This window comes from Mustela nigripes, chromosome X (genome assembly GCF_022355385.1).
Source record: "Mustela nigripes isolate SB6536 chromosome X, MUSNIG.SB6536, whole genome shotgun sequence".
NCBI classification, from domain to species: Eukaryota; Metazoa; Chordata; class Mammalia; order Carnivora; family Mustelidae; genus Mustela; species Mustela nigripes.
This window is the reverse complement of record NC_081575.1, coordinates 101,390,804-101,417,699: the sequence shown is the minus strand read 5'-3', so window position 1 is coordinate 101,417,699 and position 26,896 is coordinate 101,390,804. Positions and strand designations below refer to the sequence as shown.

The window sequence follows — 26,896 nt, the reverse complement described above, 5'->3', positions numbered from 1 at the left end:
AGGCCTGGGAGACCCCGGTGGGAGTGGCCGGATATAAGACACCCAGAATTCTATCTCTGGTCTCAGGGAAATGAAAGAATTGGTGCAAAGGGGACTGTGTAAGTTAGAGGGAGAAGACCCAGGCTCTGTCAGGAGATAAGATAAGTCCCTTCATGAGATATGAGGATACCCACTATCCCGTAAGAGTGGGCTGCACAGAGTTGGGCCCTGCCATCAGCAACAGTGAGTCTGGGGCAAGGAACATCCTCTGTGGTACCTTCTAAATTCTTCCTTTGTAGATTCAAAGAGGAGATGGCATTGGGGTGGGGTTTCTGGCCTCGGGTCAGTGAATAGAAGAGTCTGAGGTCCTAACAGAAGTAAAGGTGAGGACACTGAGTGAGGTCCGAGTGACCTCCCACCCCAAAAAATGGGTTTTCAGAGTTCTGATTCTGTTCTCCAGCCTAGGGAGGGCGAAGGTGAGAGTGGTTGGATGCAAAGCATCCTGAATTACAAAATCTGGCATTTCAAAGTGAATGGCTTCATGTGAGGAGGGCTGTTTTAGGTTTTTGAAAGAAACTACTTCTAGGTCCTGCCAAGAGGTAGTGCAAAAGGTTTGAGGGAACCCTCTTTACCCCAAAAGGTAAGGGGTCACACAGATTTCTGACAGGCCCTGGGCAGGAATTGTCTGATGAAGCATCCATTGAATTCTCCTTGTGAAAACTTAGAGAGGTGAGGCCATTGGACTGGAGCATCAACCTCGGAAAAGCAGAAAGAGGTTACAGGTTCTAACAAGAGTAGTGAGAAAGACCTTGACTGAGTTCTGAGAAAACCACTGACTTCACATCAAAGCAGGTCTGCACAGAGTGCCAACCATGCTATAAACCCTGAAGGTATCAGGCAGATATGTCAGACTAAGGGCTCCCTAATGACCTCTTAAGTAATTTTTAAAAATATAAGGGCCTTGTCTTAAAATGTGGTCTCACACCAGGAGAGGGAAGAGTACCAAGCCCTAGCAGAAGATGAGGTGAGGACCCTGAATGAACAGTAAGGACCCTAATTACCCCAGGATGGAGACAGTCCTTCTGAGCTCTTTCTGTATTGTCATCCTTGAGAAGATATAGTCAGTTGAAGTCTCCCTCAATTTCTCCTCTGGAATCAAAGGGAGAGGAAGTATTGAAATGAGGTCAGCCTGAAAGCAATAAAGGGAAACCAGAAGTGGCCAGAAACCAAAATGATAGTCCTGGAAGTGAAATGAGAGAAACACACCTACCCCAAACAGAGAGGCCTCCATAGAGCCTGGCTATTCTAGGCCTTGCTGTCACCCTAGAAGGCCCTAGGCAGATCAGGCAGGTAGCAGTTTAAGGTGAACTCTCGTTACTTTCACAAGGTTTTTAGGAAACAAGCTGAGAAGAGAAAATGAACATTGTGAATTCCTTGAGCAGTGCACGTAAGAAAACCTGCAGAGGTAGTCATTTATAAAGCCAGCATCGCCCTGTGAATGGGCACACACCATCTTATCCTCTTTCTTCCAGGTTACTGGTTCACCTGTCCACATCTCTGCTGCACCTGAACAGAGTCATCATGCCTCGGGGTCAGAAGAGTAAGCTCCGGGCCCGTGAGAGACGCCGACAGGCCCGAGAAGGTTCACAGGATCTGGTAAGTGCTCAAGCCGCTGCTCAGTTGCACTCCTCTTCCTCCCCTCATTTGGAAGACATTCCTTTAGAGCTCACTAGCTGAATCATTTTCAATCCCCAGGGTCCTCGGACAGCCACATTCACCGCCACTACTGCTGCAGCTGTGTCATACATGAGATCAAATGAAGGCACCAATGAAGTACAGGGAAGGCCAAGATCCTTCCAGAATCCAATAGCCACTGAGCCCTTCCATAGAAGCCCTCTGGGGGAGAAGGTGTTTATATTGGTATACTACCTGCTATATAAGTATCAAACCAAAGAGCCCATTACCAAGGCAGATATGCTTAGAAATGTAATTCAGATCTACAGGAATTACTTCCATGTGATCCTCAGGAAAGCCTCTGATCACTTAGAGCTGGTCTTTGGCCTCGACATGAAGGAGGTGGATCCCAATAGGCACATCTATGTGCTTGTCAACAAATTGGAACCAAGCTATGATGGGAGGCTGAGTAATGAGAGTAGTGTGCCTGAGACTGGTCTGCTGATGACCGTTCTGGGCGTGATCTTCACAAAGGGCAACTGTGCCACTGAGGAGCAAGTCTGGGAAGTGCTGAATATGATGGGGTTATATCCTGGGAGGAAGCACTTCATCTATGGGGAGCCGAGGAAGCTCATCACCAGAGATTTGGTGAAAGAAAATTACCTGGAGTATAGGCAGGTGGTCAACAGTGATCCTCCACGCTATGAGTTCCTGTGGGGTCCCAGAGCCCACGCTGAGACCAGCAAGATGAGAGTTCTTGAGTTTTTGGCCAAGATCCATGATACCATCCCCTCTGCCTTTCCATCCTATTATGAAGAGGCTTTGAGGGATGAGGAAGAACGAGCCCAAGCCAGAGCTGCAGCCAAGGCTCTTATTGCTGCCAGGGCTAATGCACGCTCCAAGGCCATGGCCAGTGCCCGTTCCAGGGCCACGGCTAGCAGCTCCTCCCACCCCTAGTAAAATGTGAGACAGATTCTTCATTTTGTTGTTAAAAAAAAATACATGTTCTCTTTAGTGGAAGGTCAGGGTGGGGCAGAGAAAACAGACTGCATAGCATGTTTATGTTCTCATTCTATATGTTAATTTTTAATTGTTTTTTCTTTCGATAGAAGGTTTATTAGCTTCAAAAAACCAAGGTTATGAATAACATTTTCAAATTTTGTGCTGTACATGAGATTTAAGAGTAAGAGATTATTATTTTGTAAACCAAATTGTGAAATTCCTCATCTTATTTACTGATTTGGACTGTGATAACATGTCAGTGGATTAGGCATTTCCTTGGAAATGTAAAAGAATTCAGCAGTAAGATACTTGCGGTCAAGAAATAGAGAAAAAGTAAAAGATGGCCAAATATTGCATTTTCTTTTCACTTTTAGTTTTTTTAAAACTAAATGATACTGCCTGTGTAAATATACATATAGATTACTTAAGAATGTAGGATTAATTGTAGCATAATAAATTAGACCTCTTGCACACTGTCTCGTTTATTTCTTAGATATTCCTTCAGCATTTTGGGGAGGCTTCCTGCTAGTACTGGGAGTGTCAGAATAAACAAGACCCACCCACCGTGCCCATAGGGTTTTAGAGTGTAGAAACAGCTGTCAAGTAAGAAAGAGGATGGGATACACCCTAAGACCTAAGGACATGTGAATAGAAGGAGAGGACATGGGAGGATCCAGATGTGAGAAGTCAAGTGTAAGCACCCCGAGGTTCGTGGGTCTGGGGTCTTGGAAAACTGCAAGTCCTTTGGTGTGAGTCAGCTTTACCTGAAGCTGGGTGGTGGATCAGATGAAGCTGCTGTGGGAGTGAGGCAAGGGCCAAACCCTCAGAAGCTGTGTCCAGAGTTAAGAGGCTAAAGCCTGGTGTGGGGATGCCTAGCTCAGTCAGTTAACCTTCTGCCTTTGCAGCTCAGGTCACGATCCCAGGACCCTGGAATCAAGCCCCATACCAGGTGCCTTTGGGCACCCTGAAAACCAGGATTTTCCCCTGCAGAACATACAGACAAAAGTCAGTAAAATGATGGCCTGTTAGTTTTTCTTTTCTTATCAAAGCTGGCATGTCTCCCGGGAGACTTTTTCCACCTTGGAGGTACACTGAGTAATTGCTCCATGAAGATACCCATACCCTTATCTCCGAAACCTGTGAATTTGTTGTTATACTTTGTAGATGTAGTGAGGTTATGAAAATAACCAGACTGCTTCTCCCTCTCTCTCTCTGCTCTGCTACATTCCACTCATGCTCTCTCTCCCTCACTCTCTCTCTCAAATAAAATATTAAAAAAAAAAATAAAGCCTGGTTTGGAAAACTATTTCTAGAAATTACTTTTTAAGATCACGAATTAGCCAGAAATGGGACAGAAATGAAAGGTGCCCTGTGCTCTTGTCTCAGTATAGGTGAACACAGTGCACAAACTAGATATTTTATGTAGATTGTTTCCAGGGAGTCTCTGAGAAATAAGGGTAATTAATTACACCTTAACCTGTGATTCTCAGAAGCCATTTTGCTGGCAATCTTTGACTTGTACTGTCAAAGACAGAGCTCACTCTTTTAACTTTTTTTTTTTTTAAGAGCTCACTCTTTTAATAGGGTATTTAAATTAAGTTATCTTGTGTGTAAATTGGTAAACTCAAAAAAAAAAAAAGAGATAGATGTTTTGATGAGAGTGAACTAGGTAGCCCTTGACACATTTTCTATGAACATTCTATGCATACAGCAGGGGAAGATTTTCCCAGCTCACGATAAAAATCCTCAAAATGTTCCTTAGTGGGTAACTTACTTTTATTTGGTTGAAAGTATCTTGGCTGATTTGGTGTGCTATGTATTAGAGCTTTGTATTGCTATGTATATTCTCTGACATATCCAGGATAAAAATATATTTTAAAATTCCAAGATGGGAGGTTGATAGCATTTGATGTCAGAATTTTAATAGTAATAACTGGTAATTATTAAATATCCAAAAAGCCATTCCTTGTACCAGGTGCCTTACATAAATTGCATTCCAACAGTTTTTGACCTCACAAGGTATCATCACTGAGCCAGAGAGCAAGCTGACTACATTAAGCCCATTTTGCAGACGAGAAACCTGAGGCACACATATCTCTGAAATTTTCATGACTTCACATGTTTCAGAAAACACAACCCTGAGAATAAAGCCCTGGTCTGAATTCCTCTGGAGCCCACGCTGTTGCAGCCTGAAGCCAACCTTCTGTCTCTTAATTACTTTCTTTTCTCACTATTCCATGATGGCTCTCTGGCAATGAAAGAAGGACCCTATGGCCGAAGTACTAAAAGCAGGTTTAAAGAAGGAAGGTGCAAATGAAAATCAAACACAATTTGGGGGTTTTCATGGGGTTCATTTTCCTAGGATCCTCCTGCCCCTCACCCCAGGGTCCCTTGAGAGCTGGCTCTGCCCTGGTCTCAGCACTTGTGTGGAGTCCCCAGTCCCGGCACTTTCCTGCATGACAGCTCCCTCCACTGGGACTTCCCCGCTGGGCCTTTGAGTCCAAACTAGGATCTGACCTGATGACCAGCTCTCCTCTGTTGTCCTCCTCTGGAGGCTACACCTGATTCTGGTGTAAGAGACAGCTGCTGTCCCTCGGCCTCCCCTGACTCAGAGCATTCCAACTCCCTACAGCTTCCATCTCTCCTCCTGGCTCTTCCTCTCACAGCAATTGCCTTCCCCTGTAATTCTGACAGTGAGGTTTAGACACTCCTTTACCCCTCACCCCCACCCTGGATACCTCCACCACATTCACAAAAGTCTATTTTTTTAAAAAAATTAATTTTTTTTCAGTGTTCCAAAATTCATTGCTTATGCACCACACCCAGTGTTCCATGCCTGCTGATAGGTAGACTCTAATTTGACACAGAATATAGTGGCTATAATATCTTGGAGCAAAAATATATTCATGAAGTTAGGAGATATTAAGAAGAATAAAAAATAGAAATAAAGGAAAATTAAAGCTAATGAATTATTTGAGACTGGCCACTGAATTCACACACTGAACAGTAAGCTGCACTGAGTGGTCAAAAACCAAAGCCTCCCTCTTACATTGTAGATGAGGAAGGAAGGGAAATCACTATGTAGCTTCCATTGGCAGATGATGGATTCTAACAGACCCTGTAGGTTTTCAGGAATTTATAGTAGTTTTATATGGCTGCTGTAACAAATCACCACAAATTTGCTGCTTTACAACAGCACATGTTTGTTATCTCAGTAGGTATTATCTACATTTCTGTACATGTAAATGCTGGGATGGGTTTGCTAGATTCTGCGCTCGGATTTTTGCAGCCCAGAGTCAAGCTTTCAGCTGGTAGGCCTCTCCTCGTGAGTTCTGGGAAGAATCTCCTTCCAAGATCATGCAGGTTGTTGGCAGGTGCAGTTCTTTGTGGAAATAATACTGAGGCCTTGTTTTTTGTTTTTGTTTTTATTTTTTTAAAGATTTTTAAAAATTTATTTGACAGAGAGAGATCACAAGAAGGCAGAGAGGCAGGCAGAGAGAGAGGGGGAAGCAGGCTCCCAGCCGAGCAGAGAGCCCAACATGGGGCTCGATCCCAGGACCCCGAAATCATGGCCCAAGCTGAAGGCAGAGGCCTAACCCACTGAGCCACCCAGGTGCTCCTATTTTTATTTTTAATTTTTATTTTTTTCTGACTGTCAGCCAAAGCTGACAGAGTTTTTCTAGGCCTCCAGTCCTGAGCCCATCTACTTTGAATCAGCAATAAACTATTGCATCCTTCTCACCTTTGGAATCTCTCTAACTGCCCCTCCCCAACTCTGCTGCATTTTTTCTGTATCCAGTCAGAGAAAGTTCTCTGTTTACAAGGGCTCACGTCATTCGATTGGGCCCACTCTGATAATGCAGTGTAATCGCCTTATTTTAAAGTCATTTTCATAACCTCACTACATCTACAAAGTATAACAACAAATTCACAGGTTTCGGAGATAAGGGTATGGGTATCTTCATGGAGCAATTACTCAGTGTACCTCCAAGGTGGAAAAAGTCTCCCGGGAGACATGCCAGCTTTGATAAGAAAAGGCCATCATTTTACTGACTTTTGTCTGTACGTGCTGCAGGGGAAAATCCTGGTTTTCAGGGTGCCCAAGGACACCCGTACAAGTGTTCAGTCATGTTCATCAAGTGGTGTATAGCAGAAACTCAAATTATGATATGCCCATGGAGCAAAAGGAAGAAGAAAATTCTCACAGTATTGGGACTGTAGAGGTTATTGAAAAGGTCACGGCAGGAAGGTGCTATATAGAGTGAAGAAGGATGATGCATCCCTGCTGAGATTTCCAGTGTCCTTTAGAAAAATGCTGTGATTCTGTATTTGAACACCCGTCACATAGTAGGCACTTCGAAAGATTTGGAGTGTTGCTAGGCAATTTTGGCCTCCTTGGAAACTTCTCCGAGAATGAAGAGGGCTTTTATCATACAAATTCTAAGTGTTGTACTCTACTGATGACCTACTCTGTAACTGTTTATAGAGAGACTCTAAGTGTTCTTCCACATCGTGTCTTTCTCCCCTTCATGGGCTCAGGGGTACACTATATTGTCAAATGTATTTGTATTGGAAAAAGGTTTTGTGACTACCCTTGCCACTGAAATATGAACAGAAACAATGGTTGTCATTTGCAGACCAAGGCATTTGAGAGTCAGTACGCCACTTTTAAGCTTTCTGTCCCATACAGCAGAATCAAGGAGATCCTGTGTTGAGAGGTTGATCCATGCTGTGTAAGCAGACTCTATCCCTGGGTCACCAGACAGGAAAGATCCTGCAGCCCATCAGGCCTTATGTGTATGAGAAGTAAACTTTTGTAGTGTTAGGTCATCCAGATTTCAAGTTCCTTCCATTACATTAGATAGTAGTTACTTCATCTGAATATCACACAGCTACTTTTTCTATTTTTAGCCTTTCTTAAATATACTAAATACAAAATAGTGACATATTCTTTTTTTTTTTTTAGCTTAACAGGATTTATTTATTTTTTAAAATTTTATTTTATTTTTTCAGTTTTCCAAGATTCATTGTTTATGCACCACACCCAGTACTCCATGCAGTGCACATATTCTTGGTGCTAAAGAAATTCTAAAAATATGGATAAATCAGAAAGCCCTTTCCTTACTATATCTTCCAAAATTCAGCACTCCCCAGAAGTAACCGCAGTTTTAAAATGTTGCATATATTATTTTAAAATATAGTCTGGGCTTTTTCTTACATAAACATACTGGGAAAATACAATCTGAGGATTTTTAAGGTACTTGGATAATGGTGCACATATTGTTTTTTCTCTTGCCCATGTCCCTAATAAAATAAATGTAGGATCTTTCTGTGAGAGCACATATAGATCCACCTGACTCTTAACTAGTCCCCAAAATTCTAATGTGCAGATATGCCACAATTAATTTAATCAGTCTCCTCCTGATGGACACATAAGTTGCTTTTCATTTGTTGCTATAACTAATAAAACTGATATCAACATTATTAAATATAAAATATTGGACAAATATGGATGATCTCTTATAGGAAAGGTAGAAAAGTAAACATTGGGTTAAAGTGGAAGTAGTGTGATACTACAAATTTTTATGAGTTTGTTAATATTCTGTTTCAATAATGCCGTACCATTTTATACTCTCACATATTAATGTACACAAATATCCTAAACTCTCACAGGCATTCAAATCAGTTTTAAATGCTGATCAATCTTTTGTGACAAAATAAATCCTCACCATTATTTTATTTGGAATTTCCATGTTTTCTAGTTATATACTTCAAAAAATAATTCTTTAATAATTAATTCCCCATCCATAGTAAGGACAATATTTTGCCAGGTATCTTGAGTACTGGGGTATCTGTGAGTAAGTGTTTCAAAATTCTGTTGCTAAAATTTTTTCCACTTACTATAAGAAGCAAGGATTTGGTCAGAATGACTAGGTCTCAGAAAATAGTCTAGACAGGATGCTGTCAGCTAGTGAGGAGTATCAGGAGGTCTGAAGGGTAAAGAAATTTCTAGAGCCCCTGAGAGAGACCACATACTAAACAAAACCCAGATAGCCTAGGACAGGCTGGCAGTCTGGGTTGTGAATTTACAGCTCAGTGTATAATGGAAAGGGGACCAGAAGGAGAAAGCATGTGGAATCTTGGAGGGTCCTGGACAACTTCCAGGAAAAGGCTTGGAATATCTATGTATCTTTATTACCAGCCTAAAGTTGTGCAGCTATTTGAGTGGGTGGATCTTTAGGATGACAGAACCAGAGGCATACTTGATACCCCTCTGTGCCTTAGAATCCCTCCTGCCCACTCTCAGTCAGAATATAGTTAGTTCCCATGCAACACCCAGTGATAATATTAATGAATTTTGGGAAGCCTGTATCTCTTCACTACTTTCATGATTCTGTGCATCCTCTCCAGTATACCAGGGCCAAGAGCTGTCTTGATGCCTGATGGAGAAGGTTATTTCTTCTCCTGTCTACAGCACCCTTCCAGCACTGAAGTCGAGGCTAGACCATTAAAAAAATGATCTAGATGCTAAGTCAACTTAGACTGCCTCCCCTGTTTCTTGCAGAGCAAGAATGTCCTATGGCTCTGTCTGCTGGTTTATGTTGCCACCATATACGTTCTAGGGGCAGAGAGCTGAACCCAGGTGTGTAAATGTTTTATGGAAGGGATGGAGAGAATCACTGCAAATAGTGCCGGTCCTTGTTAAATTGACTGGAGGTGATGGTGCTATGTAGTGCTTAAAGCTCTTTATTATTATAATAACTCTGGCTTGACTGAATTAAAAAAGTACAATTCTGTATTGCCTATTTTCAACATTTTCATTTCTGTAGTAAATATTACGAACTTTCAATGAAAACTGATGTTATTGGACCAGAGTATCAATCTCAAGCTAGCAGAGAGAAGGATCCCAGGCCCAAACAGAAGTGAAGGTGAGAAGCAGGAGGAAAGTCTGGAGGAAATGCCCATCAGAGAACAGACTGCCCACATAGAGCCTTGCCTCTGCTGTCTGCATTGGGAACACTGGTTATAGCTGTTAAGCACAAGCACTGCTTCACTGCACACTCCTGAGATTGGGGTGGGGGAAGGACATATAGGCGGGCCGGGGGTTGGCTTTGATCTAAAGCTAGCTGACTTGGTTCAGCAGAAAAGGGAGTCCCTGGAGTCAAGTTAGGAGTCTAGGAGTCAAGTTTGGAAATCTGAGTGAGGACTGAGGATATTTTCTCCTGAAAAACAGAGGGACCAGCTTAGAGTCCCACCCTTACTGTCAGCCCTGGCAGGCTCTATGCAGGGGTCTCAGGAATTGGCATCCCTTTACCTCTGACTCTGGTGTCTCAGAGTAGTGAAGGCTTTGTTGTGAGTGCAGAGAAGTCAGGTCAGCCAATGGAGGGGGAGCCCAGGCCCTGCCATGAGGTAAGGTAAAGACCTTGAGTGATGTTTGAGGGGACCACCCACTCCAGATTTGAAGGGTATCCCACAGAATACCAACTCTGCTTCCAGCCCTGGTAGACCTAGGCAGGTGCAACCTGATTTAGCACCTCTAAATTCTCCCTGTGTGTTTCTGGCTGCTGAGAGTTTTAGACCAGGGTATTGACCTCAGGCCAGCAGAGGAAGGAAGCCCAGGTTCTAACAGAAGTAAACACAAGAACTCCAAATGAAGTCTAAAGAAACCACCCACAACAGAACAGAGGAATCTCCACAGAGCCCAACCCCTGCTGGCAGGCTCCAGGAAGGGCGGCTGAATGAGAGACTTGAACATTGGTGGACACTAGGTAAGTATACCACAAATTGCCATATTCGCATTTCTCTAAAATCATTTATTTTTAAATAAACTTATAAATTAGTTTTATATTTCTAGAAAAGTTGCAAAGATGGTACAGAGTTCCTTTATGCCTTGTACTCACTCTCCCTTATTCTTAGAATCTTATATTAATATGATACATTTGTCACAACTAATGAACCAATATCTATACATTATTATTAACTAAAGTCCATACTTCATACAGATTTCCTTTATTTTTTCCCTAATATCTGTTTTCTGGCCCAAGATCCCACCCATGATATCACATTATATTTAGTCATCATTTCTCCTAGGCTCCTTTAGGCGGTGACAGATTGTCACTTTCCTTATTTTTTATGACCTTGACAGTTTGGGGAAGGTATTTTGTACTGTCCCTCAACTGGGATGTGTTTGATGTTTTTCTCAAGATTAGACTGGCACTATGATTTCTTGGAGGGAAGGCCTCGGTAGTAAGGTACTATTTTCATTACATTCTATCATTACATGTATCTATCAATACATTCATCTATCTATGGTATTACATACCATAAACATGACTTAACTGATGATATCAGCTAGCTACCGAGGTAGTATCTGTAAAGTTTCTCTACTGTAAAGCTACTCTTTCCCCTTCCTTTCAATACAGGACTCCTTGGGGAAAAAAAGTCATCATGCTCAGCCTACACTCAAAGAGTGGGGAGTTTCCATCTCCTCGAGGGTAGATTAGCTACATGAATTTTTTTTTTTGTAATTAGTCTATACATACAATTTGTCTGTTATCCCAGATTTATTTATTTATTAAGCCACCTATTTATAGAATCATGGATTCATGGCTATTTATTTTATACTTGGGTTAGAAGCCAATATTACATTATTTATTTTCCTGCTCAAATTATTCCATTACTACTAGAATTTTATGCATCTAAGCCTTCTGAGAAGATAGAGTTTGGAAAATGTCTGTATACTAACCCATGTATGCATATATATCTATAATTATTTCTTTATTTGTCCATCTGTACCTATACTGAGCTAAACATGAGTTACATTGATATCTCCAAACTCTAATCTAGTATCTCACAATTCATTCTATGCTCCCCCTTTGCTTACCTCTGTGAGAAAATTGACTCCAACTATCCACCATTCATATACTTATTCATTCAATCCCAGTATACAGGTTTATTGATTTCAGATTATTAACCCAAACCCTTCTGAGAAACAATTTTGCTAACTGGAATATAGTATCTGTATACAGTTATTTTTTCTTCATCATACATCATCCACTCATTTTCAAAGTTATTTATGTGAGCACCTCTCTTCCCCGATCCTATTCATTGATATTACTTCACACATTTGTAATACCACTAGAATGATTTGGTCACAGTCTGCATTCATCCTGTAATACCTAGATATCTGAACTGACTTTTATTTGCATACATTAAGATTAACTCTTTGTGCTTAATCTCTGTGCTTTAATTTTATTCTATGAGATTTAAAAAATGCATGGTGTCACACATCCATCATTAGAATATCATACAGGGTAGTCTCACCATCCTAAAAAAATCCTGTGTGTCAATTTTTCAACCACTCCCCTGCTCCCTGCAAAGAAAACCCTAGGAACTACTGATATGTTTTTTGTCTCTTTAGGTGTATCTATTCCATAATGTCATATAAATGGAGTCAAACATCATGCAACATTTGTGGACTGTCTTCTTTTGCTTAGCAACATGCGTTTAAGATTCATCCATATTATCTCATTAATTGATAACTTACTAGGTTTTATTGCTGAATAGTATTCTACTATGTGTATGTGAAATAGATTATTTATCCACTCACCTATTAAAGGCAGCTTGCTTTTTGGTGATTATGAATAATGCTGTTGTAAGCATTTATGTGCATGCTGATATGTTTTTTAAATCAGTTGGAGAAACATCTAGGAGGGCAATTTCTGGATCATATAATCAAACTATGTTTACCTTTTAAAAAATATTTATTCTAGAGAGAGAGAGAGTTCGTGTGTACACATGAGCTGGAGGGGCAGAAGGGAGAGGGAGAGAGAATCTCAAGCAGAATCCACGCTAAGCACAGGAGCCCAGCCCAGTGCTTGATTTTAGGATCTCAAGATGACGACCTGAGTGGAAACCAAGAGTCTGATGCTTAACTGACTGCGCCACCCAGGAGCCCCAACACTATCTTTATCTTTATAATGAAAGCTAAACTGTTTCCAAAACCACTGCACCATTTTCCATTTTTTAAAAGATTTTATTTATTTATTTAATTGACAGAAAGAGACAGCAAGAGAGGGAATACAAGCAAGGGGGGTAGGAGAGGGAGAGGCAGGCTTCCCACAGAGCAGGGAGCCTGATGCAGGACTTGATCCCAGGACCCTGGGATCATGACCTGAGCAGAAGACAGATGCTTAAAGACTGAGCTACCCAGGCACGCCCCATTTTCCATTTCCAACATCAATATGTTGAGAGATCTAATTGCATCCTTGCTAGTAATTGATATTTGGGCCTTTCTAATAGGTACGTACTTATAACTAATTGCTGTTTTACCTGACATTTCCTTAATGCCAAATTGTGCTGTGCATCCTTTCATATGCTTGTTTGCCATCTCTATATCTTCCTTGATATATTTTTGTTCAGGTATTTTCCCTACTTTAGAAATGCGGTTGTGTATTATTTTCCTAGGGCAACTGTAATAAACACAAATTGGGTGGCTTGAAGAGAAAAGACATTTATTTCCTCACGATTATGGAGGGCAGAGTCTGAAATCGAACTGCCAGAAGACTTGGTTCCCCCTAAAGGCTCTGAGGGAGAATATATTCCATGCTTTTTTCTTACCTCCCAGTAGCTATTAAGCAATTCTTGGTGTTCCTTGGGTTGTAAATGCACAGCTTCAATCTCTGCCTCCATACCTGTCTTCACACAGCCTTCCTCTCTAGTTTTGTTTCAGTTCTCCCTGAGAAAGATAAATGCATGATGATCACATATTGAGATCCTAAACTTAATGACATTTGCAAAGACTTTTTCCAAATAGTATCACATTCACAGGTTTCAGAGACTAGGAAATGGACATACTTTTTTAGAAACACTATTCACACCACTACTGATCGCTTATCTTACAAGAGTTCTTTCCAAATAAGTCATTTATTAGATGTGTGATATATAAATATTCACAGCTTATTTTTTCATTCTTTTTTAGACTGTTTTCCGCAGAGCAAAACTTTTCTAAAAAGTCTAATCTATCATTTTTCTTTTATTGATTGTGATTTTGGTACTGTGTCTGAAACTCGTTATCACACCCAAAGCCACAGATTTTCATCTAGAAAGTTGCATGGTTTTTCATCTAGAAAGTTGCATGGTTTTTCATCTAGAAGTTGCATAGTTTTGCATTTTACATTTAGATCTATAATCTATTTTTAGTTAGATTTTATGTAAGGTGTGAGGTTTGTGTCTAATCTAAGTTCATTTTTCCCATATAGAAGTCCAATTGTTCTAGCGCATTTTGGCGAAAAAAAAATGTTCTTTTTCATTTATATGCCTTTGTACCTTTGTCAAAAGTTAGTTGACTATATTTGTGTGGGTCTATTTTGAGGCTCTCAAAATGATCTATTTGTCTATTTTTTCACCAACACTATGTTGTCTTGATTACTATAGCTTTATGTAGAGCCTTGAAATAGGGTGAATATTGAACAGTGTGAATCTTCAAACTTTGTTCTTTTTTTTCAATGTTGTGTTGGCTATTCTAGGACCTTTGCTACTCCATATAAATATCAGAGTTAGTTTGCGGATATCTACAAAAAGTTGCTGAGAAAAAAATTTCTGAGATTTTCATTATGATTGCATTAAATCTATAGACCAAATTGGAAATAATTGACATCTTAATAATAGTGAATCTACCAATTCATGAAAGGGAATAGTTTCTCCATTTATTTAGATCCTGTTTGGTAAGTGCTTTATAGTTTTCTGCAAATGGGTCTGGTATATATTTTGTTAGATTTATCTAAGCATTTCATTTTTTGTGCAACTGTAAATGATTTTTGCCTTTTAAAATTTCTAATTTCAATTGTTTGTTGCTCATATATAGTAAAGGAATTATACATGGGTATTAGTTCCAGGAGGTTTTTTTGTAGATTTTTGAGATTTTTTTTTTATTATGTTATGTTAGTCACCATACAGTACATCATTAGTTTTTTATGTTTTGTTTTTTATTTATTTTCAGCATAACAGTATTCATTATTTTTGCACCACACCCAGTGCTCCCTGCAATCTGTGCCCTCTATAATACCCACCACCTGGTACCCCAACCTCTCACCCCCCGCCCCTTCAAAATCCAGAAGGGAGTTGGGGGAAATTGGAAGGGGAGGTGAACCATGAGAGACTATGGACTCTGAAAAACATCATTAGTTTTTGATGTAGTGTTCCATGATTCATTGCTTGTGTATAACACCCAGTGCTCATTACAACATGTGCCCTCCTTAGTACGCATCACCAGACTAACTCATGCTCCCACCCCCTCCTCTCTGAAACCCTCAGATTGTTTCCCAGAGTCCATAGTCTCTCATGATTCATCTCCCCCTCTCCATTCAGTTTTCACTTCCTTCCCCTAATGTCCTCTGTGCTATTCCTTTGACATAGAGAATCATTTCCTCCACAAAAATTAAAATTTTTATTTTATCTATTTGTTAATGCTTGTCTTACACTAACTGTGACTTGCATTATGATACTGAATAGGATTAATGAGGAGACATTCTTGTTTCATTTCCAATCTTAGGGTGAAAGAATTCACTCTGTGATCATTCAGTACAATGTTAGCTACATGTTTTCTATATACCCTTCATCTAAGGAAGTTCCCTTCTAATCCTAGTTTTTAAAGTTTTTTTTTTTTTATCATAAATGGGCATTAAAATTTTCAAATTGTTGTTCTACATCTACTGATATGATTACATTTATTTTCTTATTCAGTCTGTTATATGATGAAATACACTAATTGATTTACAAATGTTGAATTTGGCTTAAAGCTTGGGAAATGAGCCCCACTTGGTAATGATGCATTATTCTTTTTACGTACTGCTGGCTTTTATTTGCCATTATTCTGTTAAGATTTTTTTCCTGTCAATGTTCATGGGAAATGTTTGTCTGTAGTTTTCTAGTAATGTATTTATCTGGCTTTGGGCTTAGAATGATGTTAGCCTAATAAAATGAATACTTCTTTATTCTTCTGTTTTCTGAAAAAGATTAGAGATTATTTGTATTATTTTACCCTTAAATGTTTGATGTAATTCATAAATGAAACATTTAGGCCTAGTGAATCATTTTTTAAGCTTTTAAACTATTAATTCAATTTACTTAATAGATAAAAGGCTCTTCACATTATCTGTTTCAACTTAAATGAGTTTAGGTAGTTTGTGACATTCAAGGAATTGACCCATTTCATCTGTTCTCAAATTTGTACAGATAGAATTATAATTCAGGGGTGCCTGGATGGCTCAGTGGGAAAAGCATCTGACTTCGGCTTTGGCTTGAAAAAAGAGTTGTTCATACTAATCCAATTTTATCCTTTCAATATCTCTGGAATCAGTAGTAGTGACCCTTTTTTCATTCCTGGTATTGGTAGTTTATATCTTCTCTTTTTTCTTTCTTGGTTATTCTGGCTAGAGACTTCCAATTTTACTGATGTCATTGAGGATTGTATTGACCTATTTTAAATATCATTTATGGTCTAATTGTTAAATTATTTCCTTTCTTCTGCTCATTTTAGGTTTAATTTTCTTTTTTTTCTCTAGTTTCCTGAGGGGGAAATTTAAGTTATTTATTTTACATCTTTCTCTTTTTTTTCTCTAATACATGCATTTAATCCTCTGTATTTCTTGCTAAACCCTCTTTTAGTAACAATTTACAGATTTTGGTAATTTGTATTGCCATTTATTTCAAAACATTTTAAAATTTATTTTGAGATTTCTTTGACTCATGGGTTATCCACAAGTATGTTGTTTAAATTCGCAAATATTTGGGAACTTCCCACCTATCTTTCTGTTATTGATTTGTAATGTAATTCTGTCATCACCTAAGAACATACTTTGATTTATATTCTTTTAAATTTGTTAAGGTTTGTTTAGGAGTGTTTTATGAATGAAGATACGGATGAAAATGTGGCAATTTCTAGCAATCTTTTCTTGCCATCCAAGTAAACAACAGAATTTATCTGTTAATTACCCAAACTTTAAAGTTCTTTATTCATCTGGAGATGAGCACAGTTGATATTGCATTTTCTAGCTTCCTGCTTCCTCAATTCAGATTTCCTAATAGGTTCATTTCAATATAATAGATGTCATCTATTGGTCTGCATCATGCACTAGTAAAAGGGACAAGTTTAATGTGTTTTATGCTTAGGTTCCTAGGCTTCAAGGTTGGTCCTGTCCTTCTCTGCACTTTGGTCTTATTTTTTTTTAAAGATTTTACTTATTTACTTGACAAACAGATATCACAAGTAGGCAGAGAGGCAGGCAGAGGGGGGGGGGGGAAGCAGGCTCCCCGTTGAGCAGAGAGCCCGATGTCGGGCTTGATCCCAGTACCCTGAGATCATGACCTGAGCTGAAAGCAGAGGCTTAACCCACTGAGCCACCCAGGCACCCCATGCACATTCTGAAACTTGGTCAGTTAAGGATAAAGCTATCTACCAGATGGCTAAGAAGTATGCTGCTAACAAGTTAATCCATCACATCATCTAAGAGTGTAAAAACTCTTCCATTTTATGCAGCTGACCCTTGCTTGTAGTGAGGAGGCCATCGGATACTTCCTTTAAAATGATACCATAGTGGAATACTGACTAGATGTCACCCACCATGACCCCCCAGGATGTTGGTCTGATCTTGCATGTTCTAAAGTAACTCCTGGAAGTTGAACAGGGGAGTGTGGCAGATAGATTAGAGCTGCTAAATTGGGTTGTGGGCAATATCCAGAATATGGGAATCAATGTACTAAAAATAAGACAAATTAAAGAATTAGCAGGGGATCCAGCAGTGCTTTAGTTCAGTTACAATACAAATTTAGTCAATTTACACTAAGCTGGTTATATGTCCACCATATATGTGGATTTTATTTGCTTTTTTAAAAAAAATTAATAGGAGTTATTTTTTAGAACAGTTTTAAGTTTACAGTAAAATTGAGCCTTAAGTTCTAGTTCCCGTATACTCCCACCCCAACACATACCCACAGTTTTCCCCCATTACTGACATCTTGCATCAGTGTGGTACATTTTTTATAATTAATGAACAAATATTAATACATCATTATTAATTAAAGTTCATAGTTTACATCCATTCTCTATATTTTATGGACCCTTTAGATTTTGACAGATGCATAGTATCATATATCTGCCATTATAGTATCATACAAAGGAGTTTCACTATCTTAGAATCCTTCTTGTATTTACTTTTAAACTGTTAAGAGTTTCAATACACAAAATAGGTTTCCTGTTGACAGAACTTAGTTGAGTCTTTAAAAATTCTCTTATCCATTCTGACAATTTCTGTCCTTTAACTGGTGGTATTCACATTTATTTTATTTATTTGTTTTGGAGGAGTTATTTTATTTATTTAATATGTTATGTTAGTCACCATACAGTATATCATAAATTTTTGATGTAATGTTCCGTGCTTCATTGTTTGCGTATAACACCCAGGGCACCATGCAATACATGCCTTCCTTAATACCCCTCACATTTAAAGTGATTATTGATATAATTGTACTAAAATATACTACTTGTGTAGCTGTTTTCCATCTGTTGAATTTGTTCTTTTTTATATCACCTTTATGGTGCTCTCTGGTATTAACTGAGCATTTTATGTGATTCTATTTTATTTCTTCTCTTGATGTATCACGTATGCTTTTTTTAGCCATTTCAGTGGTTTTCCTAGGGTTTTTTAATATACATTTTAAATGAATCTAAGTCCACCTTCAGAAAGCACTATACTGTTTCACATGCAGTATAGAATCCTTTTGACAGAGTACTTTCAATTTGTTGCCTTTTGTGACATTGCTTTCAATCATTTCACTTACTCATGTGCTGTAATCATCTAATCTACTATTACTATTGTTGCTTAAACAAGCAATTTTTAAAAATTAGGACTGAGTAAAGTTAAAGATTTTACCTTCATTTATTCTTTCTCTGATGGTTTCTTTTTTATATATTCATCCAAGTTTCTGATCTATAATTTTCTTCTGCGTATCTTACATAGTAGGTCTACTGACAGTGAATTAACTCATATTTTGATTGAGAAAGTTTTTTTATTTCTCCTTCACTTTTGAAGGACAATTTTGTTGGATATAGAATTCTAGATTGACATTCTTCTTTCAATATTTTAAGGATTTCATTTCACTCCCTTCTTGCTTGCATGTTTTCTAATGATAAATTTACTATAATTTTATTTTTCTTCCTCTATTGGAAGGTGTTTACCAACCCTCTGGCTTTCTTCAAGATTTTCTTTATGTCTTTGGTTTTCTGCAGTCTAAATATGATATGTCTAGGTGTAGTTTGTTTGTTTTAGTATTTATCTTGGTGTTCTCTGAGATCCCTGCATTTATGATTTGCTGTCTGCCACTAATGTTAGAAAGTCATTGGCTTATTGTTTCAAATATGGTTTCTACCCTCATTCTTTCTTCTCCTTTTGGCATGACAATTATTTGTATATTATTCCTTTTAATAATGTTCCATGGTTCTTGGGTATTTTGTTTGTTTGTTTGTTCTTTCCTTCTCTTTTTAATTCACTTTGAGAGGTTGCTTTCCACATATATTCAGGTTTGCTGATTGTTTCTGTAACTGTTCACATCTTCTAATGAGCCTGTTAAAGGCACATTTCATGTCTATTACATTTTTTCTTAATTTCTAGCATTTAGCTTTGATTCTTACTTAGAGATTCCATTCTTTTTTTTTAAAATTTGGCTAGCTGATGAATTTTTTAAATTTATTTTTAATTTATTTTCAGCATAACAGTATTCATTATTTTTTCATCACACCCAGTGCTCCATGCAATCCGTGCCCTCTATAATACCCACCACCTGGTACCCCAACCTCCCACTCCCCTGCCACATCAAACCCCTCCGATTCCATTCTTTTAATGACACAATCTATTTGGTTTTGCATGTTGTCTGTTTGTCCAATTAAAACCCTTAAAATAGTAATAATGTTTATTAAATTCTTTGTCTAATGATTTAAAAATCTGTACCATGTCTCTCTGGTTTTGATGTTCTTTTTTGTCTTTTCAGACAATGTTCTTTCTTGCTTTATGGTATATCTTTTAATTTTTTTTTTGAAAGACAGATATGTAGCAGTATTAGGTACTGAAGGAAACATGCTTTTTGTGTATTTATATTAACATGGCTGGGAGTTGGCCTGTATTTAATGTTTATTATTATAGCTATAGGTACCAGAGGCTTCCAGTTCCTCTGGTGTCTCATTTTTGTTTCTTGCCTTTGCTTTAGGGCTTCTCTTTGCATTGGTCCTCAGGGAGCATCTGTGTTTCGCATCTTTCAGCTGTAATCCACTATCGTTATACTGGAGGGTGTTACTGTGGTGGGACTATGAGGTGTAGGAGAATTGTTCTATAATCTTCTAATTAAATCTAAATATTTCAGCCTGCTTCAAGGATGTATGACCACCACAAATATTTGTCCCTCTTCCAGTAATATAGCTCCCTGCCCACCTACCTGCACCCCCTACTTCCTTGCCTGGCTGCATCATTCACTCTCTGTTTCTTTGCAGAACTATCTTTTGTTGATTATGTCTTGTTTTATTTTTCTTAGGTGAGACAGAAAGGCTGGAGGAAGATGGAGTGGGGTAGAAAGTCTTTCCCCTAGTAGGATAAGGTTTCTGTACCACCCTGGAGAGTAGGTCTTTGTTATGTAGGATCTGGGAAGATCACACAATAGTTGTTCTTCCCTTCTCCCTGCCAGAGCCACTAGTGGATTTTCTGGGATCCTCACTGTGCACATATGGTGTAGTGCCTGGAGGGAAAGCCTGCAAGTTTGGAGTCCCCTCTATAATTACAGCCTCTGGGAGTTTTGCAGTCTCACAGTATGGGCATTCAGCCTCCAGCTATTTGCGAACATTACTAGTGAATTAATTGGTTCTATCTGTAGAACTTGTAGCATCTTCTGCTCTAGGTAAGCAGATCATTGTATCTCTCTGAATGTGGCTGTCCTGTGATCTCTGTGACCTCAATTCCCTGTTGGATCCAAGGAAAGTTGATGATTTTCAATTTTTCTAGCTATTTCTTACTGTAAATATGACAGAGGTGATGACTTCTAAGCTCTTCATATGTTGGAGCTAAAACCAGAAGTCCTTAAGCCACTTATTTTGAAATTATTTTAGACTCATATAGGAATTACAAACATAGTACAGAGAGTTCTTGTGTACTTTTCCTTATATTCCTCTGAATATATCAAGTTAGACAATGATAGTACAATCATCAGAACCTGGGAAGTTATATCAGTATAATATTAACTAATCTAAAATCCATTTTACATTTAACCAGTTTTAACATCCAAACAGTCATTTTGTTGTTATTGCCTTGTTTTGTTTCATTTGATGTATGTATAGTTTATGAAATTTTGCCATATGTATTAATTTTTCTAACCATGATCACAATACAATCACTATATAGACTGTTTCAAACCCTCCAAACAAATGCCTTGGTATGCATATTTATAATAATGTCATCTCCCCCACCTTACCCCTGGAAACCACTGATGTTTTTTCCATTACTTAATTTTATAACTTTAAGAATTTTATATAAATGGAATCATAGAGTAACCTTTGGTCCTCTGGCACCCAAAGTGAGAATCATACCCGTAAACCAACGAGCCTCCCCGCTTAGAGTAACCTTTGGATACTGGTATTTTTCACCAGCAACATACTTTTGAGATCCATCCAAGTTCTTACTCTTATTTTTTTAAAAGATTTATTTATTTGACAGACAGAGATCACAAGTAGGCAGAGAGGCAGGCAGAGAGAGAGGAGGAAGCAGGCTCCCCACTGAGCAGAGAGCCCGATGCGGGGCTCAATCTCAGGACCCTAAGATCATGACCTGAGCCAAAGGCAGACCCACTGAGCCACCCAGGCACCCCAAGTTCTTACTCTTATTGATAACCTGTTCCTTTTTATTGCTGGGTTGTGTTCTACTGAATGGGTGTATATCACAGTCTGTTTATTCATTTCCCTGTTGAAGAATATTTGGATTGTTTCCAGTTTTTGCCTATTACAAATAAAACTACTATCAACAGGTTTCATTTCTCCAGTATAAATACTCAGGAGGGGCCTGCTGGATCATATGATAAGTACATGTTTAAACATATGGGAAACTGCTGGATTATTTTTCAGAGAGCCTGGAACATTTTACATTCCCACTAATTTACATTTACCCAAAGGATAATGATGTTGAATATCTTTTTTACAAGTTTTTATTTAAATTCCAGTTAGTTAATATACAGTGTAACATTAGTTTCAGGAGTAGAATTTAGTGATTCTTCACTTACATAAAACACCCTGTGGATGTTGAACATCTTCTAATCTGCTTATTTGCCATCCTTATATCGTCTGTGGTGATGCATGTATTCAAAATCTAGGCCCTTTTAAAAATTTTGACTTTTTCTTCCTTAACGTTGAGTTTAAAGAGTTTTTGCCTTTACAAGTCTGTTGTTGGATATGTGACTTGCAAATATTTTCTTTCAGACTGTGACTTGTCTTATTCTTTTAGCAATGTCATTCCCAGACCAAACTTTTTAATTTTAATTTTGATCAAGTTTAATTTATCCATTATTATTTTTATATATCTTGGTTTGGGGTACAGATTTAAAACCTCTTCATTGACTTCTAGGTGAGCAAGATTTTCTCTTGTGATTTTTTTCTAAAAGTTTTATGGTTAGAATTTTGATCCATCTTAAATAATTTTTATGTAAAGTATGAGGTTTAGGCCAAAGTTCACTTTTTAAAAAATCCTACAATAGTCTAATTTTTACAACATCATTTGTTGAATAAACAACTATTTCTCTAATGAATTGCTTTTGCTATGTTATCCAAAATCATTTGGCTGTATTGGTGTGATTCTATTTCTAGACTGTATTTTGTTCAATTTATCTGCGTCTTGATAATTCTAGCTATACATTTAGTCTTGCCATCAAGTGGTATAATTCCTCCATCTCTATTCTCCTTTTCAAAAACTGTTTTAGCTATTCTAGTTCCTTTGTTTTTCCATATAGATTTTAGAATCAGCTTGTGTATATTGATAAAACATCAGTTGAAGTTTTCAAAGTAGAGTTATTAAATTTTCAGTTCAGTTTGAAGAAAATTGCCATCTTTACTATGTTGATTCTTTTAATACATGGATATAGTACTTCTATTTATTTAAATCTTTGACTTCTTCCATTCGCATTTTATGCTTCTTACCTTAAAGATCAGTACATGTTTTCTCTGACCTAAACCTAAGTACATAATTTTCAGCTATTGTAAGTGTACTGTGCATTTTAATTTTGTGTTCTAATTATTTATTGTTAGTATGTAAAAATATGATTGTATTCTGTGACCTTGCTTTTTTCCCGAGACATTGTTAAAATAACTTATTAATTAAATGATTTGGGGAGGATTATTCTTCTTTTTTCCCTTAGATTACCTGGGATTATTTTTTAATAATCAGTCACCTGCAAGTAGGAAACTTCTTTATTTCACTGATTTCAATCCGCATGATTTTTATTTCTTTTCTTTTAATTTCTTTTTCCTGTGTTATTGCACTGACTAGGACTCCTAGTTCTATGTCAAACAGAAGTGATGATACCAAGAATACAATAATGTTGGCTTTAATAATTACCTATGTTTACTGGTTATTTATTTTTTATATGGTTTTATATGGTTTCTAATTACTATATGGTTTTGTATGCTTTTGATTTCAGCCTGACTGGATTTAGCATTTCTTATAATAACAAACTCACTTAGGTGATTGAATATCTTATCTTTAGTTCATTTGGATTTTCATCATACACAGCCTAATTGTGTGCCAATTATAAAAGCTGTTGATTCCTATTTTCTAGTCCCTATCCTTTAGATTTCTTATGATTCCCACTGTTGTACTATGTAAAATTTTTATTAAAATGTCGATAACATGTATATTCTTATCTATTTTTCACTTTCCAAGTAAAAGCTTTATTTATTTATTTATTTATTTATTTTTTAGGGAGAGAATGCATGTGTGTGCACAACAGGGTGGGAGAGAGAGGGAAGTGGGGCAGACAGAGGAGAGAGAATCTTAATCTTGAAATCCACACTCAGCATGGAGCCTGACATGGGGCTCAATCTCAGGACCTTCAAATCATGACCAGATCCAAAATCAAGAGCTGGACACTCCACTGGCTGAGCTACCCAGGCACCTTTCCTAGTAAAATCTTTTAACATTTCCACATTATGTGTCATTTTCTGTTTCAGTTTTTTGTTTTGCTTTGCTTTGCTTTGTTTTTGGTAGATGTTCTTTATCTAATCTGATAACATACCTTTTTTAATATCATGAATGAGTTCTGCCTTTTATAAAATATTTTCCTGTATCAACTTAGATAAGATTTTTCTCATTTAATCTGTTAATATCAATATTATATGTTAGTCCTAGATCTGTTTGCCTTCAGAACTGTTCCTCACCCTTCCCCTGCTCTATTCTCTATTACATATGGGTTGAATCTATAAATCCTAGCCTCTTTAACATTTGTCTGCCATCACATTTCAGGCCAAAATAAAGGTACTAAAAAAGGTTTTAGCCCTGAAGGGAAGGAGCATTTAGAATTGTTGTTTTTTTTTTTTTTTTTCTCGCTCCATCTCTCTGTCTCTCTGTCTCTCTGTCTCTCTCTGCATCAGGTGGCTTCTCCTTCAATGCCATCTTCTCTTGGCTCTAGTACCCATGGTACTGGCCCACTATCATTCTATATCCTGCTGACACAGACTAGACTCCTAGACTCCAGGAGCTAAGAGTTGAGAGTGACATTCTCAAATTGTTAAATATTGGGTTTCTTGTTCTTTCCCTATGTGACTTTTTCATCCCTTGAGTAACCAATATATCACATTAAATTTCTTCTGGGGTAAATATATAGGGAATTATCTATGTCTCTTGGCAATTATATTTACTTTCTAGCACATGGTGCATATATATATATATATATATATATATACTATATTTAAGTTATAAAATTTTTAAGACTACATAGAAAGCTCTGTAACATTACCTGTGATATGAGCCTAAGTGGTATGAAGAGGGATGATTATAATCTTAAATAGAGCTATTAGGAAATAAGAAATGTTTATATCATCTAAGCAATTCAAGAAGGTAGAGAATGAATAGCATATTAAATCTAAAGAATACACCATATTAACAAAATGAAAGATAAAAATCATATGATCATCTCAACAGATGCCCCCCAAAAAAGCATTTGACAAAATTCAACATCCATTTATGATAAAAACTCTCAACAAAGTAGGTATAGAGGGTATGTACCTCAACATTATAAAGCTCATGTATAACAAACCTATAGGTAACATCATACTTAAATGGTGAGAAACTGAAAACTTTTCCTCTAAGACCAGAAATAAGGATGCTCACTCTCATCACTTTTATTTAACATAGTATTTTAAGTCTTAATAACAGCAGTTATGCAGAAAAAAAAAAAAAAACGGCATCCAAATTGGAAAGGAAGAATTAAAACTGCCACTATAGACGATATGATGCTACATACAGAAAACCCTGAAAACACCACCAAAAAACCATGAGAACAAATAAATGAATTCAGTGAAGTTGTAGGATACAAAATCAATAAAAAAGAAATCTGTTGTATTTCCATGCACCAATAATAAATTATCAAAGACAGAAATTAAGAAAGCAATCCCACTTATAATTGCATCAAGAAGAGTAAAATACTGAAGACTAAATTTAACCAAAGAGGTGAAAGACCTATACTCTGAAAACTATAATGCATTGATGAAGAAGATTAAAGCTGACACAAATAATATGTACTGTGCTCATAGGTTGTAAGAATTAATACTGCTGGGCGCCTGGGTGAGTTGACTCAGTTAGTTAAGTGTCTGCCTTAGGCTCAGGTCATGATACAAGGGTCCTGGGATTGAGCCCTAAGTCGGGCTCCTTGGTCAGTGGGGAGCATGCTTCTGCCTCTCTCCCTGCTTGTGCTCTCTTTCTCCTGATATCTTTTTCTGTCAAAAAAATAAATAAACAAAATCTTTTTAAAAATATTTAATATTGTTAAACTGTCCATATAACTCAAAGTAATCTATAGATTCAATGCAATCTCTATAAAAATACCAATGGCATTTTTCAGAGAACCAGAACTAATATTCCTAAAATTTGTATGGAACCATAAAAGACACCAAACAGCCAACAATCTTTTTTTTTTTTTTAAAGATTTTTATTTATTTATTTGACAGAGAGAGATCACAAGTAGGCATAGAGGCAGGCAGAGAGAGAGAGAGGAGGAAACAGGCTCCCTGCTGAGCAGAGAGCCCGATGCGGGACTCGATCCCAGGACCCTGAGATCATGACCTGAGCCGAAGGCAGCGGCTTAACCCACTGAGCCACCCAGGCGCCCCAGCCAACAATCTTGAGAAAGAAGAACAACCCTGGAAGCAGCACATGCTTAGATTTCAACATACACTACAAAGCTAAAGGAATCAAGACAGTATGTTACTAACACAAAAACAGACACATAGATCAATGAAACAGAGTAGAGAGCCCAGAAATAAACCCACACTTATGTAGCCAATTAATCTAGACAAAGGAGGCAAGAATAGGAAGGAGGCAAGATGGCAGAAGAGTAGGGGATCTCATTTCATCTTGTACATCTTGTTCATCTCATTTCATCTTTGATAGATAACTATCAAATCATTCTGAACATCCATTAATTCAATCTGAGATGTGAGAAAGGAGTATCTGGAACTCTACAAGTAGAAAAGTGACCACTTCCTGCAATGTAGGAGGTGCAAAGAAGTGAATCTGAGGGAACATAGTGGAAGATAAATAGCAGGGGAGGGAGCCTCAGTAAGCTGGCTTATAGCCACAGATGGCAAAATGGGAACCCTCAGAAATCTACTCCAGTGATAGACAACCCTGCCTGTAAGGTGCTTAGGTGGTGAAAAGGGGCAGAATTCTAGGTGGGACAGCATGGTCTCAGGATCCCTGGAGTCACAGAAATAGTGGGGGTGCCTGAGCCAGTAGAGTTCCCAAGCACTGGAGCAGGGAAACTTGTTATGGTCAGTGAGCCTGAGAGGGGGCTCTCAGATTGATTTCCCATAAACCACTAGATGTGGCTCAATTGGGTGACTGCTTTCTGTGTGGGGACCATGCAAATGACAGGAACATGGGGCCCTCCACCTTCCCTCTGAGAGGGGAGGAGCAGGAGGGCTCATGACCCAGCAATGGCT

General features: G+C 37.9%; 1 protein-coding gene across 1 annotated transcript; it reads left to right on the top strand.

Annotated features, from left to right (window-relative positions):
* The first annotated feature begins 1,521 nt into the window (after positions 1–1,521).
* On the top strand, positions 1,522–2,610 carry LOC132007195 (melanoma-associated antigen B10-like). The gene is given in 1 exon segment (XM_059385288.1): positions 1,522–2,610. A coding segment is annotated over 1 exon segment (1,050 nt). The 5' UTR covers positions 1,522–1,560.
* Positions 2,611–26,896: the final 24,286 nt, after the last annotated feature.